General features: G+C 34.5%; 1 protein-coding gene across 1 annotated transcript in view; it reads right to left on the minus strand.

The window, feature by feature from the left end:
- Positions 1 to 4,018: 4,018 nt before the first annotated feature.
- epb41l4a (erythrocyte membrane protein band 4.1 like 4A) overlaps positions 4,019 to 19,330 on the minus strand; it is a 43,465-nt gene continuing 28,153 nt past the window's right edge. Inside the window, exons 9-23 of the mRNA XM_026274088.1 lie at positions 17,918 to 17,981; positions 17,627 to 17,718; positions 15,175 to 15,252; positions 13,160 to 13,275; positions 11,663 to 11,747; positions 10,324 to 10,401; positions 9,282 to 9,395; positions 7,955 to 8,005; positions 7,682 to 7,759; positions 7,444 to 7,563; positions 7,001 to 7,048; positions 6,855 to 6,923; positions 5,991 to 6,101; positions 5,825 to 5,903; positions 4,019 to 4,876 (exon numbers count right to left, since the gene is read on the minus strand). Of these exons, the coding sequence (XP_026129873.1) occupies positions 4,766 to 4,876; positions 5,825 to 5,903; positions 5,991 to 6,101; positions 6,855 to 6,923; positions 7,001 to 7,048; positions 7,444 to 7,563; positions 7,682 to 7,759; positions 7,955 to 8,005; positions 9,282 to 9,395; positions 10,324 to 10,401; positions 11,663 to 11,747; positions 13,160 to 13,275; positions 15,175 to 15,252; positions 17,627 to 17,718; positions 17,918 to 17,981 (1,294 nt within the window). The 3' untranslated portion in view covers positions 4,019 to 4,765. The remainder of the gene's footprint in view (positions 4,877 to 5,824; positions 5,904 to 5,990; positions 6,102 to 6,854; positions 6,924 to 7,000; positions 7,049 to 7,443; positions 7,564 to 7,681; positions 7,760 to 7,954; positions 8,006 to 9,281; positions 9,396 to 10,323; positions 10,402 to 11,662; positions 11,748 to 13,159; positions 13,276 to 15,174; positions 15,253 to 17,626; positions 17,719 to 17,917; positions 17,982 to 19,330) is intronic.

Below are 19,330 nucleotides of genomic sequence, written 5' to 3' on the forward strand. Positions count from 1 at the left end.
CTGCTGAAGCTCATCACTGACCATTTGAAAATGATCATCCTTCGTTCTCCATCTGTTGCTTTTATTGATCTCTTGGCACACAAAGGCCTTTCATTAACGATCACGTGCACGCTGTCATCATGCGTTTAACCACATGTTAGCAGAATTAGAAGGTGTCCTACAGAAATGGGTTTCAGGATTGTGTCTCTGACTGAAAGGATACTAAAGAACAAGCAGTCCCAAACACTGTTAAGACAGTTTTGTCATTTTAAATAAAATGTCCACATTCACATATAGTTGTTAAATGAATATTATTGCGTTTTAAAATAGCTGTGAATATTATGTTAAAAAGGTATTTATTTCAGTGATCAAAGCTGTCTTCAGTGTCACATGATCTTCAGAAATCAGAATAATATGCTGATTTACTGCTCAATAAGTTTTTTTTTTTTTCTGCTTATTTTTTGAAACCTGCATTGTTTTTTTCAGGATTCTTTGATTAATAAAAAACAAAACGGCAATTATTTAAAATATAAATATTTTATAAAAAAATGTATGCTGTCATTTTAAAGTTTGGGGTCAGTACATTTTTATTAAAGAAATGTATACTTTTATTTAGCAATGACTTGTTAAATTGGTAAAGTGATAGTAAAGACTTCAATTTGTTAATAGTAATTATTTATTTTTATTGTCTGCATCTTCATGGCAAAAACTGAGTTTGAATAATACAAGAGCTAAAAAAGAAAGACCCACACATACAAAACAGCAGATAAAATATTTTCTTTTCTTAAATTAACATACAATAAAATACTAAAATCCTTTCAGGGACAATGTAAACAAAACAAAGATTTTTTTTTTTTTAATAAATGCTGTTCTTTTTCACCCTTTGTTCATCAAAGAATCCTGAAAAAAAGCATCACAGGTTCCAAAAAATTAAAATTAATAATTGTCAGCATATTATTCTGATTTCTGAAGATCATGTGACACTGAAGACTGGAGGAATGATGCTGAAAATACAGCTTTGATCATTAAATTATACTTTAAAGTAAATTAAAATAGAAAAATTATTAATACTTGATGAGCATGAGAAATTTAATGTTCACAAATTCGACGTTTCTCACAATTCTAAGATATAAACTTCCAATTTCAGAAAAAAGTCAGAATCACAAGGTATAAACTCACAATTGAGAAAAACTAAATGTTTTTAATTAATTTTTAGACAAAACTGAAAAAAAAAAAGAATTCTGAGATATAAGCTCAGAATTGTGAGAAATAAAAGTCAGAATTTATTATTATTATTTTTTTATTCCATAATTATCATATCGGTCTATCCACCTTAATTTTTATCGAAGGAGCGGCATTTGTTACTTGAATGTGTGAGTCTTCTTTTATCATTCGACCTGCATTAGACAACAAAATATGAAAACAGTCGATTTTATCTGATGCAAAGAAACGCATACATTTTAGGTGTCCAAATGCACTAATATTTGGTGCAGTTATTATTAGGGTTCATCTAATCATTATATCATCCTCTAGGCTGCAGGAACTTGCGCAGGATTTCACTACAATGGCGTTGAAGTTTCTCTTTGTGTTCTGCAGCAATATTTTACTCAATGAATTCATTTGGGAATGCAAACAAGATTATCTGAGAGTAGCGCCCTGCAAAACTTCCTGTTTTCTGAGCCTTGTGCAATGAGCTTCATGTAAACAGGATACTGTCCTTGTCTTTAAACAGCACTGTTATCCAATTATTACAGACGGCTGTCTTTGCTCTTCTGGATAGCTGCAGCTCTGGGTTTCTGCTGGGGTCTAATCATAAAAACCTCCAGGAAAGTGTACAGTCATCCTAAAATGCATTTGGATACTTAAAAATGCAGTGGATGATAAACCGGGTGAAGATGTTAAGAAACCACCATAAAAACAATTAAAAACATCAGTCGAAACTCATGGCAAATCCAAATGAAATGCGTGCTTGGGTTTTTTTGTGCTTTAAAACATATGCCCCTTGGTTTGATGTTTTGCATCTGTCTAACAAAATTAAATACATCTGGTTGACTACGCATGAGAAAAAAATGATTTCTAGAAACAAAGTTTCTGTTAGTCATTATCATGACCTGACCCTTGTAAAATAACGGCTTTGCTTTCTATGAAATGAGCAGGATCTGTTGTGGAAACCGTCACAAACACAAAGTGATTGTTATATTGGCTTTCTTTCTTTCTTTGTTCTTAAATCCCTCAAAAGAGGTTAGTGAGTGCATCTGGCACGCTGCTCTGGCCGTTTGCCACAACTCACACGAATCTGTTGCAGCTGAGCAGTGGATTCAGACAGAGAAGACCACGGAGAAGCTCAGAGGAAGGTGAAGGAATGGAAGTGGATCACACCTGACACAACAAAACGACACACCTTCACCCATATCTCGGGGAAACATCACACACGTTCACTTTACCAGACCAAACATGCTCTTGAAGCATTTGAAGAGCATCAAACTGCTGTTTGTACACAGACTGTCTCAAACCGAAATATGTGGTGATCAAGATATTGGATTTACAGTCTGCTACCGTGTTAGCTTCATATCTTATATACAATTTATGGTTTTTCACTGTAAATTATATAATGACTTATTGTTTTTCACTTACATTAAATGCAATTACAGTTATTCACTGTATATAGTATGGAAAGTTACTGTTTTTACTGAAGCATTTTTACAGTCTTTTACTGTTTAAATCACAATCGTTTCACAAATCAATTCTGGCCTTTTTCTCGCAATTCTAAGATATAAACTTGCAAGATTAAGAAAGAAAGCCAGAATCACAAGGCATAAACTCACAACTGCAAAAAAGTTGCAATGACATCTCTTGTTTTATTTTGTAGTAGCAACAAAAAACTGAATTGTGAGATACATACTCAGAATTCAGAGTAAAAAGTCAGAATTGTGAGACTTAACTGAGAATTGCAAAAAAAAAAGCCATAATTCTGAATTTCTTTCTCACAATTCTGGCTTTTTTTTCTCAGAATTCTGAGATACACTCAGAACTGCAAGACAAAAGTCAGAATTGTGTGATAAAAAGATGAGCCCAATTACCTCACTTCACTCAGTGTAAACATGCCGCGAAATCTGTTCAGCCATTAAACCTCTGAGACACAATAGTGTTATGGCCTTTTGACACGTGTGCAAAAAACACTCCAGCAACCTCCTAACAACCATAAATAACTTAGCACTGAGGCGTGGAAACACCACTTACATTCTCTTTAAATATTTATAATCTGTTATCTAGCTCTATTATTTATAATCCTTCATTTCATGTCTCACGGTGTTGGAACATGCCGAGTTTTGTACACAAAGCTCTTTTTTATTTGCAAAGGTCTAGTGTAAATTTGACAAGCGAAGGAAGGTATTTGGTTTTAGCTCAGTCCCAAATTACATTCAAAGCATTCGCAGATGCCCTTCAAAGACAATTCAGTCTCCTAAACATATGTTGTTTTTAAAGAGATTAAACGTAATTTAAGTCATTTTCTGAAAGCCATGGAGTAACTCACGCAACCCAAATGGCTTTTTCCCAGTTTGACAAACGTTAGCGAGACCTATATATTAATAACTTCTCAAAGGAAACACGATGTGTGACATAACTAGCAAATCTGTAATCAAGTGCTGAATAAATATTTGTTTTGCTGACCTACCGTCTCAAACTGATCCTCATGAAAAGCGCGCGAACGGCCAACTGGCGTCACGTGAGTGCGCTCGCGAACGTTTATTTATTTTTAATTTTTTTTTAATTAGAAACAATATTTAAAATGCTTTTTGTATGCAATAAGTTACTGTATAAAGTGAATAAATAACTAAAATACACACAGCGCTTATTTGAAATTAACCTCATTTAACTTAACTTCAAGAACCGTATCGCATTTATAACATTTTTACCACGTAATGAAAATAATTACAAAAATCGTATTTAATCTAAAACATTAAGTTTGGTTGTTTCAATAAAAGATCTAAAAATGAGGTCTGCTCCTGTTGGCTGACTGTAAATATTTTTTTATTTTACACTTACATTGACTTCAGAATACAAATAATCAAGTTCTTTGCCTCCCTCTACTGGCTGCAGTCTGTCATTACACAGAAAACATCCTAAGACACAAAACTAAAACATTTAAACTAAACCAGACCACTTTGCTTTTGCAAAGACATCAGACAGGAACAATAACCTCAGAATTAATGTATTATATCGTATTTATTGACAAGATGTTAAAACCCAATAATACGAGCTTCCAGTTTAGCTACAGTGGTTTTGAAACGAGATACAAGAGTCTACATTATTGTGCAAAAACAAAAATAGAAATACAGCAGCAACATTTCCTACAGCAGAGCTGACTCTAAAATCTGAGGACACGACGAACATTAATAACAATAATAATACGAAGCACTGTTTACAATCATTCCCACATGGTGCTTGAGCTCACAAACGTTTAATACTGTGGAAAATGTGTTCAAAAGAGTTTGAGATGTTTGCAGTTTCAGACTTAACACCACCGACAGACAGTCCACCATCCTTCATTTGATTGTCAGTAGGAAATGCATCTGATTTCTGTGTTTGCAGTGTGTTTGAATGCAAACGGAGACACAGGTGAGTGGTGGAGAAATGCATTTTTCTCTGATTTATGGCATGAACTATGAAAAAAAGGAGCTTGAATCTTTATTGAAGGTGTCCGTGAATCTGGATAACTTCAGTGTTTTAATACAGGCTCCACCAGAGCTTGACTTTTCATGTCAGTCGTTCGTCCTGGACACGGTCACGTCTCGGTTTTCACTCGAGATGTGTGTACGGTCTTCACCACCTTGGCGGTGCTTTTTGCATCCTGCTCGGAGCTCTCCGAGAGAGTGTCTTTGGAGCCTTTCTTCTTCTGAAAGGAACAGAAATAGGCACACGATAGAGTGAGAAACGACAGACATCGATTCAGATGAGTCATCAGGTGAGTCGCCGACTCTCGCTCTAAAGGTTAACATTAAAAAAAGCAATGAAACTGTTCACCACCCCAAAATGAACATTTGCTGAACATTGACTCCAGCTCAGGCCATCCAAGATTAGGATGAGTTTGTTACTTCATTCATCAGGTTTGGAGAAATGTAGCATTGCATCAGTGTCTCATCAATGGATGCTCTGCAGTGAATGGGTGCCGTCAGAATGAGAGTCCAAACAGCTGATAAAAACATCACAATAATCCACAGCACTCCAGTCCATCAGTGAACATCTGGAGAAGACAAAAGCTGCGTGTTTGTAATTAACAAAACCATTAATGTACTTTCTAATCTAGCATTTTAAATTCAAACCATCATTTCTGGCCAAAATACGAGTCCATAATCAATAATAACGCTTCCTTCAAGTTCATTTGCACCTGTTGTCTCTCACAACAAAATCCAGCCACATGTTTATTTAAAGCTGTTTTGGCTTGTAAACGCTGTTGATATGTGCAGATTTCGCTCCTGATTCAGACCAAACCACTTTTTTTTTAACTAGAGGAAGCATTATCATGGATTATGGACTCTTAAAATCATCGTATTGATGGATTAGTTTCTTACAAACTCGAGCTTTTGGCTTCTTGAGACTTTAACTGATGGACTGGAGTGGTGTGGACTACTTGTGATGGATGTGATGGACTCTCATTCTGACGGCACCCATTCACGATCCATTGGTGAGCAAGTGACAGAATGCTACATTTCTCCAAATCTGATAATGACATAAACTCATCTACATCCTGTATGGCCTAAATAATAGGTAAATGTTTTCTAAATGTTAATTTTTAGGTGAACTATTCCTTTAAATAATTAGGAAGGCGAGGTGTGTGTCTGACCTGCGCAGGGGTCGAGCTGGAGCCGGGAACGTCTGCGGTGCGGGTCACCGGGAGAGGAGGCACCAGATCCGTCCGAGAGCTGAAAGACAATCAAAATGAATCTGACCTGAAATCAGCGAGATTTTGTGATACGAAACATCGTCTTGACCGCTCAGGATGGACTTACTTGACCTCGGAGAGCACAGAGCGCTCGCCGTCCGAACACTGGGAGCGCCGATACTGCCGGAAGCTCCTGGGGGAATGTGAATGACGGATCTTGATCGGGTCACCTTGTGTTCTGAAACCAGACACAAGCAGCGGTTTGCACATGAACTTACCAAGCTACAAGCTTTCCGATTCTATTTCGGAGAGTATCGTAGCAGTAAACAACATATGCATCGTATGTGCATGGATACATTGATAACATTCAGATCAAAGCACAAAATACGTAACCATTGCATCCTCATACATTATGCATTTGGAAAAAAATGTATGCATTTAGAGAATTTACAGTGCATTCAGGCAAATATTTTTTACCTCATGTGTTTTCTGGGAATCGAACCCACAACCTTTTGCACTGCTAACGCAATGCCCCTACCACTGAGCCACAGGAACACTTATCTGATACTCTCCGAAATGGCGATATATTATGAAACAAGTATTCTATTTGAACTCTTTTAACGATGTCTTTGCTTTGTTTCTGAGTCTTGATCGTGTTAGGATCCTTGCTGGTCAGAGAGCTCCCAGAATGCATCAAAAATCTCTTAATTTGTGTTGTGAAGACGAACAAAGTCTTACAGGGTTTGGAACAACATGTCATTTTTAGGTGAGCTGTCCCTTTAAAAGCTTCTTCTCTGTGTTACAGCAATCTAGACTAACATCGAGCTCATCAGAGACGGTTTTAGAGATTGACTGAGCTGAATAATGCTGGTTCTAGTTCGAACACTGACATTACGTTTACATTTGTTTGTGGGATACCAATGCTTTCCCTATTTGTGGAACTATCGATCGATCGTCCTGTTTTCTAGGAGGACAGGTTTATTTGACTTACTCCACTTTCTTGTAGGGAATCTCCTTTAGTTGCTCCTCAGAGAAACCTGAAGGATCGACCAGCTCCTTCCTGCACACAAACACATGATCAGTCGTCACCGTGTCCAGAGACCGAGTCTGATCAGCGATGAGAGAAGTTCAACTCACTGGATGTGCTTCCAGAGCAGCTCTTTCGCTTGGACGTCAGGGCTTCGTCTGCGATACACCAGAAGAAGAAAAAGAGTTCAACGACCGATTTTATATGATTTAACCCTGTAAATCTTCTGTATCATATCTGATGGGCTTCTAGTGATAAACATGATCAAAAGTTTGCGGTCAAATCTTGAGTTATTTTGATCATGTAAAGGTCAGAATAAGGTCAGTAATATCTCTTTCTGGACTGAAGCAGCTCAGCTTCACTTGATTCTCCATCAATCATGTTTCTGAGTCTCGTTTGAGGAGCGTTTGTTTCCTGAAGCTTTACTTTCACTGTTCCTCAGCGGAGGAATGATCTTCACAAGCCTCCACAAGCCAGACTATACGAGCCATAAAAGCCCGATGAGTCAAATATGTTTCATTAAGAAAAGAGACGTCTCATGAGAGGTGCTTACGATCGGGAGCGGTGTCTGGAGCGCCGATGGTTGGGATCGTTGGGGTTTTTTTCCTTCTGTCTGCGTAGCACAACCTCAAACTGCGGAGCGGAGTCCAGCATCTCGTTCTCCTGCCGGGACCTGCAGGGTACAGTTCCACACCATTTCTCAAAGATGTCAATTGTTTTTAAGACCATTCCTGTCCTCATATTTCAGGAGGTCTGTGTTCTTTTACCGTCCCGACAGATTCATAACCCACCGGTTTCTTTTTTTCCGGTGTTCTCTTTTGGAATTCTCGGATTCGCTGCCGCTGCTGGTGTTTCCACGGGAACGTGACCTGAAGGGGCCAATCAGAAGGGTGGAAGGTGACAGCATTTTTTGGGTGAACTAGTCCTTTAACACACTTCATTCTGAAAGTATTTTCTGCAAAAAATGTGTCTGTTTCTATTTAACGCCAGAGGAGTTAAACAGCATAAATGAGAAAAACAAAGAGTTGCACTGATTATTATTTAGCAAAGGAATAAAAGCGCACCTCCTCCTGTACTGTTTGTTGGTCTGCGGGTCGTCAGTGGTTTGACCTTTTCTGTCGAGACAAAACACAGTGAAGGATGTTTAAAGAGAAACACGGGCTGTTTCATCATCTGTAAGAGACAGACGGGCACAGACGCCTGCGCTGCTGTGAGGATTCATCAGGATTGATTTATTCTCAGCCGTTCTTTCATCAGTTCCTCGCCTGCGGCTGGATTCACTTCTTACTGATGCCCAGAGGCAGGAACTCATAACTAGAGTAACTTTCAGCAATGAGACTTTAGCTGAACAAATACTAACCCAAATAATCCATGTATCGGAGACTAATGTAGACAATGTAGACGAAAGAAAATTAAAAAATGTTCATTAAGATTCAAGGATTGTTTACAAACTAATATATATTTTAAAAATGTAATTCTGAACTTAGCATTTATTTTCCTACTTTCAGCGTTTATTTTAAGTTAGGTTAAATTTCTAGTATTTTTGTTATGTGCTTTATTGTTTATTTTAAACATTACAAGATAATCAGTGCATTGCTTTCTCAATTTTTGAAAGCGATACAGTAAATCAAGAAATATTTATTCTGATGCATTAGTATTATTTATCAACTATTACAGCTTTTATAAATATTTTGAATACGTTTAAAAAAACACTCAATTTTAATTTTAGTTAAATATTTACTAAACATCTGCTTTTATGTGTTTTTTTGTTTGTTTGAAATATATATAAAAATCTTTTTAAATAATTTATCTCCAGTTAGCAATTCTAGTGCTTCAACAAACTAAACAAAAATAATATAGAAATGTTGCCTAATTAAAAGCTAAACTAAAAAGAAAAGGAATCTGAAAATATCTAAATAAAAGCTCATTAAAAATATTAATGCATGCAACTAAATGAAATACATTAAAAAAATTAACTTATAGAAACATAAAAAACTATTAAAAATGACTAAAGCATTTATAAAAAAAAATTAAACAAACAAAATTAAAATGACAACTGGAATATATATATTTTATTATTATTATTCTATTTTACTTTATTTAAGCCAATAAATGCATTTATTCATTAATTAACTAATTTATTCAATTTAATTCAATTTCTATATATATTGTATAGTTTTAGTTACCAATAACAGAAACCGAACTCTTTGTGTTCGGTTTCTTTCTTCAAACGAACAAGACTTAAAAAAAGACATTTGTTCCAGTTTTCTTCCTCTAGAGGGAGCACATGGATCTGGATTCAGACTCATCGCTGATGTTCAGAGACTCCCATCATGCTCTTCTTCACTTGCATTAACACTCGAGGTCATGAATGAGTCTGAATGTGCTCACCTGCGGCGGGCCGAGAGAGACGTCTCGTTCTCGCTGCCTCCGGAGGGTGAACGTCTGTGAGCTTTGGGGAATTTGGGAGATTTGTTCCGCTCGCTGGCTGAGTTATACAGACCGCTGACGAAAAACAATGATGGGACGACTTAGAGAGAACAAGAATGCACCAATAATGGCATACCATAATAAAATACCATAGTGCATGCATACGAATCAGTGCTGATATTGTTAACTAAAAGTGAATCTACTAAAAATCGGTTTTGGTAACTGAAATAATGTTAACATACAGTAAAATAGAAAAACTAGATGAATGACTTAAAAAACAACAACTTGGAAATGTTGGCTTTGCAACTAAATAAAATAAGTTTAAGAAAATAACCTTAAGTTGGAGTACTAAAGTTAAAGCAACACAGAAATACATACTTATATATAAAATTACAACAATCTAACTAACTAACTCAAATAAAAGCTAAATACAACAAAATTTAATAAAACAAGTTAAAGGCAAACATTGCGAATCCATACAGAATTACATATAAAAAAGTAATTAAAATGACTAAAGCACAAAATTACTCAAATAAAGGGAAGATATAAAGGTAAAATAAATTTGTTTAATGTTAAAGTAAAAGTACAAATGTACAAAACTGAAAAATAAATAAATAAAGCTAATTCAAAATAGTAATAAATACAGCTATTTTAAAAAAATCTTTAAGATGAAGCACCAAAATTAAAGCTATAAGAATATAAAAGCACAATACAAAATGTTAATAAATACGACTGATGAAGTTGAGTATTAATTTTAAAGCAATCTAGAAATATAAACAATAATATAAATAAATAAATAATAAAATAAATAAATATAAATATATATATATATATATATATATATATATATATATATATATATATATATATATATATATATATAAAAATTCTAAGTATTAATAAATATTATAACAGTACACAAATAATAAAAGTCCCTTGGTGAATATAGGATACACTGTATGTGTGTTCATTGCTATTCATTTCTGAACTCTGAGTCCTGTACCTTTGAGGGGCGTCTTCCTCCCATGGTGCACTGGGCTTGTTCTGCGCCTCTGGAGTACTGTCTGTCTTTACTTTAGGACTGTAAGGAAATACAATGAAACAGTGGTGATAGTCTGTAAAAGCTTGACGCTCTAAAATGAGATCGGAATATTTTCTCCAAGATTACTTGAAGACTGCGCTGAATCTCCTGCTTCTCGATGTTTCTCCTGAAGAAAAGAGACATTTCTCTTCACATGATCCGAGCTGCTTTGCTCAGGTCTGCTTTTGACTCACTTGGATCTATTTTTATTTCTCTGAAGGATTTTTAGAAGAAACATCTGAGACAAAGCTGAAACAAAACAAAACAAGTGTCTTTTAAACAGCAAATGACTTTCTTCCTCAGTGTCGTTGTCTCGCGTTCCAGCACAAATATCGAAACATGTTTATACCAAGATACATTAAGACTTGTTTTCTGAAAAAAATGCATTAAAATAAAGTGAGTGTAGTGAGTTTAGAAAAATAATCTGGTTTCAAAAATATTTATTTTTCATTTTCTTTCCCTATTTCGTGGATGTCTTTTTTTGTCATTGTTTTAAGACTCACTTAACTCACTTAATTATGATCAAGAAAACAGGACTTAACATCTTTATTCCTCTTTTGCAAGTAAATATTTCAGATTTAAGAATATACATTGCAAAAATAAAAAAATCTGTATTTTTGTCTTGTTTTTCAGTATAAATATGCATTTACTTAAGAATCAAAATGACTTGAGATATTAAGTCTTGTTTTCTGAAAAAACATGGTCAAAATTAAGCGTGTTTATCCTTAAAACAAGAAAAATATCTCTAAATGGAGTCAGAAAAATAATACATTTTCACTTTGAATTTAGTTAATTTTCCTGATTCCAGTTGCAATTTATTTATTTTATTTTTTTAAGCATAAACTGACCAACTTTTGACGCATTTTTCAGAATCTGAAGTCATTTTTGTTCTCAAGCAAATGTATCTTAGCAATGTTTAAATATCTGAGCTGGAAAACAAGATAAATATACAGAGGAAGAAAGTCATTTGCTGTTCAAGATATTGGTTTCATTGATAAAATGAATGAGCAAAGCATCTCGGATCATTTGATTCTGGGAGAAGCTCATACTGAGATCTGGAGCTGGAGGACATCTACAGTACATGAAATCATCGGGGTCTGTTTCTTAGAAGAAACATCTGAGATGCAGGAAAACCAGCGCAGACTGCATTTGATGGTCACACTGAACGATCTCTGAATAAAGTCACTGTTTGCAGTGAAAAGGTTACTCCAGAGCAATAAAACGCTGTGATCAAATGACGTTTAATGAGAGTGTTGAATACCTCTTGACCGGTGTAAGTGCAGTGCTTTTGAGGCCTTCACTCGTCTTCTCTGTCTTAGAGACCGTCTGTCCTCCGTTGCTCCGCCCTAAAGCACATAATTCCCAAACATGAGGGCTTTTGTGGCCAAAAACATCAGTCTGATGTTACTGTGTCCTGAACCCTTCCTGCGTCCATCTGCATCCTCCACTCCAGCCCTCTCGAGTCTCTGCTCTATTGTTTAAGTTTGGGCAGACATGAGCTGAGGTCAGGAGTGACCCACACATTCCTGCCTCAGCCCAAAAACAACAGCGTTTATCTCAGTCGCATGCCGACGGAGCGCTGAAGCAAACTCGCCAACCGATCAATCGCACACCTGAGCCTCATGTCATGTGACACTCTGGGTGTCTTAAAGGGGTCATGAACGGAGAGACCAAAAGTCCCTTGATCTTTTGACATATGAGACCCACAGATTCTACATCTCTGTCTGTTTAGCCCCGCCCACTGATTCTAGATCACTGCCTGTTTAACCCCGCCCATTGATTCTACATGTCTGTTTAGGCCCGCCCACCGACTAAACATCACTACCTGTTTAGCCCCGCCTACCGACTGTACATTACTGCCCATTTAGCCCCACCCACTGATTCTACAAAACTGCCTATTTAGCCCCGCCCATTGATTCTACATGCCTGTCTGTTTAGGCCCACCCACCGACTATACATTACTTTCTGTTTAGTCCCGCCCACTGATTTTACATCACTACCTGTTTAGCCCCGCCCACTGATTTTACATCACTACCTGCTTAGCCCCGCCCACTGATTTTACATCACTACCTGTTTAGCCCCACCCACTGATTCTATATAAGTGCCTATTTAGCCCCGCCCACTGATTTTACATCACTACCTGTTTAGCCCCGCCCGCTGATTCTACATCAGTGCCTGTTTAGCCCCGCCCATTGATTCTACATGTCTGCCTATTTAGGGCCTCCCATCGACTATACATCACTGCCGGTTTAGCCCCGCCCACTGATCCGGATCCAGAGGAAATTCATCTTGTGCCCTGCAATAAACACTTACGCATACTCTCTTTTTATTTTAATTTTTTTAATGAGGGAAAAAAAAAAGACAATCGGCCAAACATATTGGCCAAAAATAAAAAGAAATGAATAAAAATCTGCATCATAATTGGCCATAGGCTGCCCTGATTTCTAGATATTGCCATCGGCTAGAGAAAAACCCATATCCGTCAACCTCTTTTACTGAGACTTAAATGAATTGTTTTGCAACTTTCGCAGTTGTTGTTAATATATTTTAAACTCAAAAAGCATTTGATTTGTTAAGCATGTTTATTAAAAACAAGTTTTATAATAACTCATTGTTCGGGACCTTTACCATTGATGAAATTTCAGATGTGGACCTTGTTATGTAGACTTTGAGAACCGCTGGTCTGGGGTGTTCTGTGCGATTGTTTGTCTCAGAAAACACCTCACCAGGTGTGATTCAGGCGTGAGATGCGGCTCACCTGAGGGCTGTGTGCTTCTCTTCGGGTAGGTCTTGCTGCGGGTTCGGATCACCTGTAGGTCGGGTCGGGGCAGAGTCACAGATTGCTCTCGTCCGATCTGCATCACAGTCTTTCCACTGGAAGCAGAAACACACACAATGATTCACATCCTCACAGCATTAAAGCAATCCCTTCCAGGGCTCTCGACTGGGGCCAAAATGGATTTGGTTTTCAAGTTAAAGACATGAAAATGCACATGTTGGTTTTCTTGTAGATAAAAAAAAAAAAACATGCAAATCCTGTCACACTGCAAAAAAATAGTCTCTTACTTAGTATTTTTGTCGTGTTTTCTAGTATAAATATAAAAATATCTTGATTGAAGATGAATTTACTGTACAAGCGAAACTGCTTAAGATATTATGTCTTGTTTTCTGTAAAAAAAAATAAAAAAATTCCACATTTAGTTTTACCTTAAAACAAGCAAAAAATAAATAAATAAGGTAAAATCTTGTTTAAGAAAAACATATTTTTTATAATTCTGTTTTTATTTAGAAAATAATTTTACTTGTCAAGTAAATGCATATTAATTCAAAAATGTTTAGATATTTATACTAGAAAACAAGGCTAAAATACTAAGTAAGAAAATCTAGACAGCCAGTTTAGTTTTACTTTTCTTTTTGTTTTCATTTTTAACATTTTTGCTGTTTACCTCATATAACGCTAAGGAGGCTTTCTTTTAATTGTAGTTTAATTTGATTCTTTATAGTCTGATATTTGTTCTGTCATTTATAAGTCTGTATATAATAAAGCAGGCAGTATATGCCGAGCCTCAATTTATAAGTTTCTGTTAACAAACATTATGTAAGCTAGTTTGTCATTGTAGCCTACTGTTTTATTATTCTCGTGCTTTTTAATGAAGAATAACAATGATTCGACCAAATTATGTGCTAAGAATGACCAGTGGGAAAAATGAGTCTAGAGCCCTGCCTTTATTAACTCTTTCCCCTCCAAACACAGAATTTTCCGGTTTTCCGTGTTTTCACTGTTATACTCTAGGGGGCGCTATTACACATCTCCTAAATGAGTCTAGAACATGCCGATCAAAAACACAGAAGAGGAAGACACAGAAACGATATGTATGCATATGAAAAAATAATGCAATCATTAATAATAAACAACATATAAATGAAAACTGGGAGAACTGGTGGAAGTCATCTACTGCATCTTTGTTTTGATCATCTTACCGAATATGATACAGATGTAGTATTTGGTAAAAATAATATTTTTCCTCAAAATGTTGTTTTTTAATGAAACACACCTACATTCAAGTGTTGATAAAAAAAGAAGGCTTAAAGCTAGAATAAAACAGATTTTTTGTTTAAAAGGAGAGGTTCTCTTCTTTATTGTGATGTATTGCATGTTCAAAGAATGTGATGCAGCCATTTCTGTTTATTTAATGACTAACCCTGGGAATGTAACACGAGTCACACATTCAGCATTATATCACTGTCTGTGACTAATATCTAATATCTGTACACATTAAAGGGTTATTTCTCAACACCTTGTGTCACTTCTATACCTCTGTTTGGGGTCTGTAACATTGAAAAACAATTCTGGAAGAAATCTCTTCTGCTCACCAAGGCATTTATTTCATACAATATAAAATGTGAAATATTTTTGATAATAAAACATCTGTTTTCTGTGTGAATCTGTGTTTAAATGTCATTTATTTCTGTGATGCTCCGCTGTATTTTCAGCATCATTCCTCCAGTCTTCAGTGTCACATGATCTTCAGAAATCATGAAAATATGATGATTTACCGCTCAAGAAACATTTCTGATTATTAGCAATGTTGAACACAGTTGTGCTGCACAATATTTTTGTGGAAACTGTGATGTGTTTCATTTTCCAGGATTCACAGATGAACAGAGAAGTTTAAAAGAACAGCATTTATCTGAAGAGAAATCTTTACGGTCACTTTTGATCAGTTTAACGCATCCTTGTTGAATGAAAGCATTTATTTCTGGTTCACTAACCTGTAGCGATGCTTCGAGCCCAGAGAGCTGAACTTGGACAGTTTCCTTGTAAGTGGATTAGACTCGCTCTCTGGCATTCTGTGAAAGACATTTTATTAGCCTCCTTCCAAACATCTGTGGGGCAATTCTGTTGTTTACAGCCATATTTGAATGAGCTAAATTACAGAACAAATGTATTAAGGAGAGCTTTCCTCTCATTGAAATTCAAAAGCTGTAAACACGCAGCTCTGAGAAATGAAAAGCTGAAACATAATGAGAGCTCAGAGTAGAACTGAGGAACCCCACGCTCATATAATTTGTGTTCCTGCTTGATTAAACATCTGTGTGTTATGAAGACACAACATGATTGGGCTTGTTTTTAACGTCTGGACGGTCCTGTTTCAGCTGCGTTCGGCTCTGTACACGCCATATAAACAACACTAACAATCAAACATGAGTGATTAATATATTAGCCAACAATGGAGATCTACAGCTTTTAGTAGTTGTCAATTTCAACCAGGGTTATCACAGTTACCTGAAACTAAAATTACAACTAAAACCATGAAGGTAAACAATTTTTGTGAACATGAAACAAAAATAAAATCATTTATTTCAGCTATAGTTGCTAAAGCAACACTTCTCATTTTCACATAATAAATATGATTAAACTACGAATTATAAATTGCATTTATATATTGGTGCTTTTAATATAATCAGGTTCGTTCTTTAATATTCAATAATATTGTGAACTTAAAATGAGAACTGTTATCAAAATAAATAAATAAAGTTCAGTTACCTGATAAAGTAGATAATCAGATTAATATACACATACTTTATTATAATGCATACAAAAAAAACCTGATAATATCAAAATGTATGTTTCTGCATTTGATAAATTATTTTAGTATTATTTATATACTTTTTTAATAGAATTGTCTTTTATTTTTGTAAATGTGTATGTGTTTTTGTCATTTTTATCAGTTTGTATTTACTTGTATTTATTATTTATTTAAAAAAATACTGTTTATGTTTATTTCAGTTTTGGTTTTAGTTAATTTTTGTTCGAATTCAGTCATCGATTTCAAATGACACTGAACAAATAACTATATTTTTACTAGCATGTCAGCTAATGCATTAACTGGTGTTCACAACTGAGACTTTAGTGTAAAGTGTTACCAATAATTCAGTGTTTCTCGTTCTGGCCGTTGTTTCACACGCTGATTAGCAGCAGAAACCTCCAGCCGCCTGCGTTCTGAGCGTGTAAAGCTCTTTGGGGATTGCAGTGAGACGGCTCTGATTGAACAAACACCAGAGACGTTCAGAATAAAGAGCCTCAGTAAAGCCGCGGGAATCTGAGGCCCTTCGATTCACAGCGTTTCTCTGTGAGAACTACAGGAGAGTGTAATGCAGCGGGTTCAGCTTTCTGCACTCACACAAGTCGTACAGACTGGATTAAGATGTTTTTAAAGTGCACGAGGTTGTTCCAGCTTCACACGACTGCAATCCCTCAGAAAAAAAACCCCAAAGCTGTTTCATGCAGTGGAAATGTGTAGCTGTTACCGAGCTGAGCCTTCAGATGAGGGTTTTATCGGTGCTTGTAATGCAATCAGGTCGATTCTGTCATATTAAATAATAGTTTTGACTTTCATAAAAGAATTTAGATACAATTCTACAACAAAAAGCACATGACAGTATGTCATCAATGAACATATCAGATGTTAATATTTTATATAGTGGGAATTAAAATATTATTTATTATGGGCACTGAATGATGCATGTCTAAAATCATGGTAATACATGCTATAATATTCATTTTGCATTTGGTGTAGTTTATTTACTATTATTCATTTTCAATATTATTAATTTCAGTTTTTTTATTATTATTTTGAACTAGCTTCTATTTCATACTCTTTTTTTTATTAGTCGAAATTTTTTATAATTTTGTCACTTTGATTAGTTTTACTAAATATTACTTTTTATTTTTTATTTCAGTTTTTAATTATTATTTTTTTTACATTTCCAGTTAGTAATTTTAGTGCTTCAATTTAATCAATTGAAAATGAGAACTGAAATCATGAAAAAATTTAAATCTAATCTTTATATTTTATTAAAGCTTTATTTCAATTAACAGGTTAAATTTTATTTCTTAATCTTCATTTTTAAAAATCTTTATTATGGGCTTTTGTCATTTTCATTTTTTTCGTTGTTCATTTTAAATATTAAAATTATTTATAACATTATATCATTTCCATTTTTAGTGCTTCAACTTTAAACGAAAATAAGAAATGATAAGTTTCACCTGCTAACTGAAATAAAGCTTGAAATAAAACTATAGCACATGAATATTAGAGCATGGTGTTACCATGTTTTCCGGACATGCATTATTCAGTAGTAATATTTGCATTCCTGCCATCTGTTTCACTATTGTCTGGGGTAACTGGATTAAAAGAGCAGTGAATCTCTGCTGCTTTACCTGAAGAAGGTGTGATGCTCCACGCAGCACTTCCACAGGTTCTTGCAGGCCGTCTTACTGGGAGCGTCGAAGAAGAACGACGTCTCATTGCACTGAAAACACACAGGGAATACAGTATCTAGCATATTCATAATACACATCGATTCAAAGCAGCTGCACAGAGAAACACGATGTTACGGTTTATACAGTGGCTACAGTGTAATGCAACGAGTTCATGTGAATTCAACGGTATCTAGAGATCACACACAGTTCATTTATTTATTGTGATGCTGTATTAAAAAGACGACTTACATCTCTGCCCATAACCCGCAGCTCAAACTGGGTTTCCTTGAAATACACTTTCGTAATTCTTGGCCTGAAACATTATTAATTAAAAGTACATCATTTAATAAACACTATGCATCAAAACAGGGATGAAGGTGAAGTGCTAATATGAACTGATATAAAAGTAATACTATATATGATAATATCATACAGTATCTTGTGTCATGTCATAACATATATCATATATCACATTACATATGTCTTATCATCTCAAATCAAATCCTATCTCATACCATAGACCATATAGCTCATATCATATATCATATCATATCATATCATATCACATATCATATCATATCATATCATATCATATATCTCTTATCATATCATATCATATCTTATACCATAGACCAAATATCTCCTATCATATGGTATATCATATCATATATCATATATCATATCATATCACATTTCATATATCATATATTATATTATATCATATCATATCATATATCCTATATCATATATCATATCACATATCACATATCATATATCATATCATATATCATATATCATATCATATCATATATCATATCATATCACATATCATATATCATATCATATCATATATCATATCATATATCATATCATATATCATATCATATCACATATCACATATCATATATCATATCATATCATATATCATATCACATATCATATATCATATATCATATCATATCATATATCATATCATATATCATATCACATATCATATATCATATCATATCACATATCATATCACATATCATATCATATATCATATCTCAAATCGTATATCATATCTCATATCATATGATATATCTATTATCATATCAAATCTAATTCCATATATCATATCCCATATAATATCTTTCTTATCATATCATATAAAATCCAATCAAATCATATCTTCTACCATAGACCAGATATCTCATATCATATATTATATCATAACACAGAGTATCATATCATATCATTGTATATCTCTTATCATATCAAATCATATCTCATTCCATATATCATATATCTCTTATCATATAAAATCATATAACATCCCATATATAAAATATTTCATTTCATTTATCATATCATAAATCTCATATCACATCATACATCTCATATCATATCTCTCTAATTTCATAATCATTTCATATATCTCATATCATATATCTCATTTCACATCATTTATCATATCATACAATATATCATACATATGATATTATATGATATATCATATGATAAATGTTACAAGATGTATGATATATATCATATATGTGATATATGATGTGATATACGATACGATTATGATGCGATATAAATATGATCTCATATACATATCATATTATATCATATATTTCATTACATATCTCATTAAATGATTTATTCTTTTAAAGGATGATA

This window comes from Carassius auratus, chromosome 10 (genome assembly GCF_003368295.1).
Source record: "Carassius auratus strain Wakin chromosome 10, ASM336829v1, whole genome shotgun sequence".
Lineage (NCBI taxonomy): Eukaryota > Metazoa > Chordata > Actinopteri > Cypriniformes > Cyprinidae > Carassius > Carassius auratus.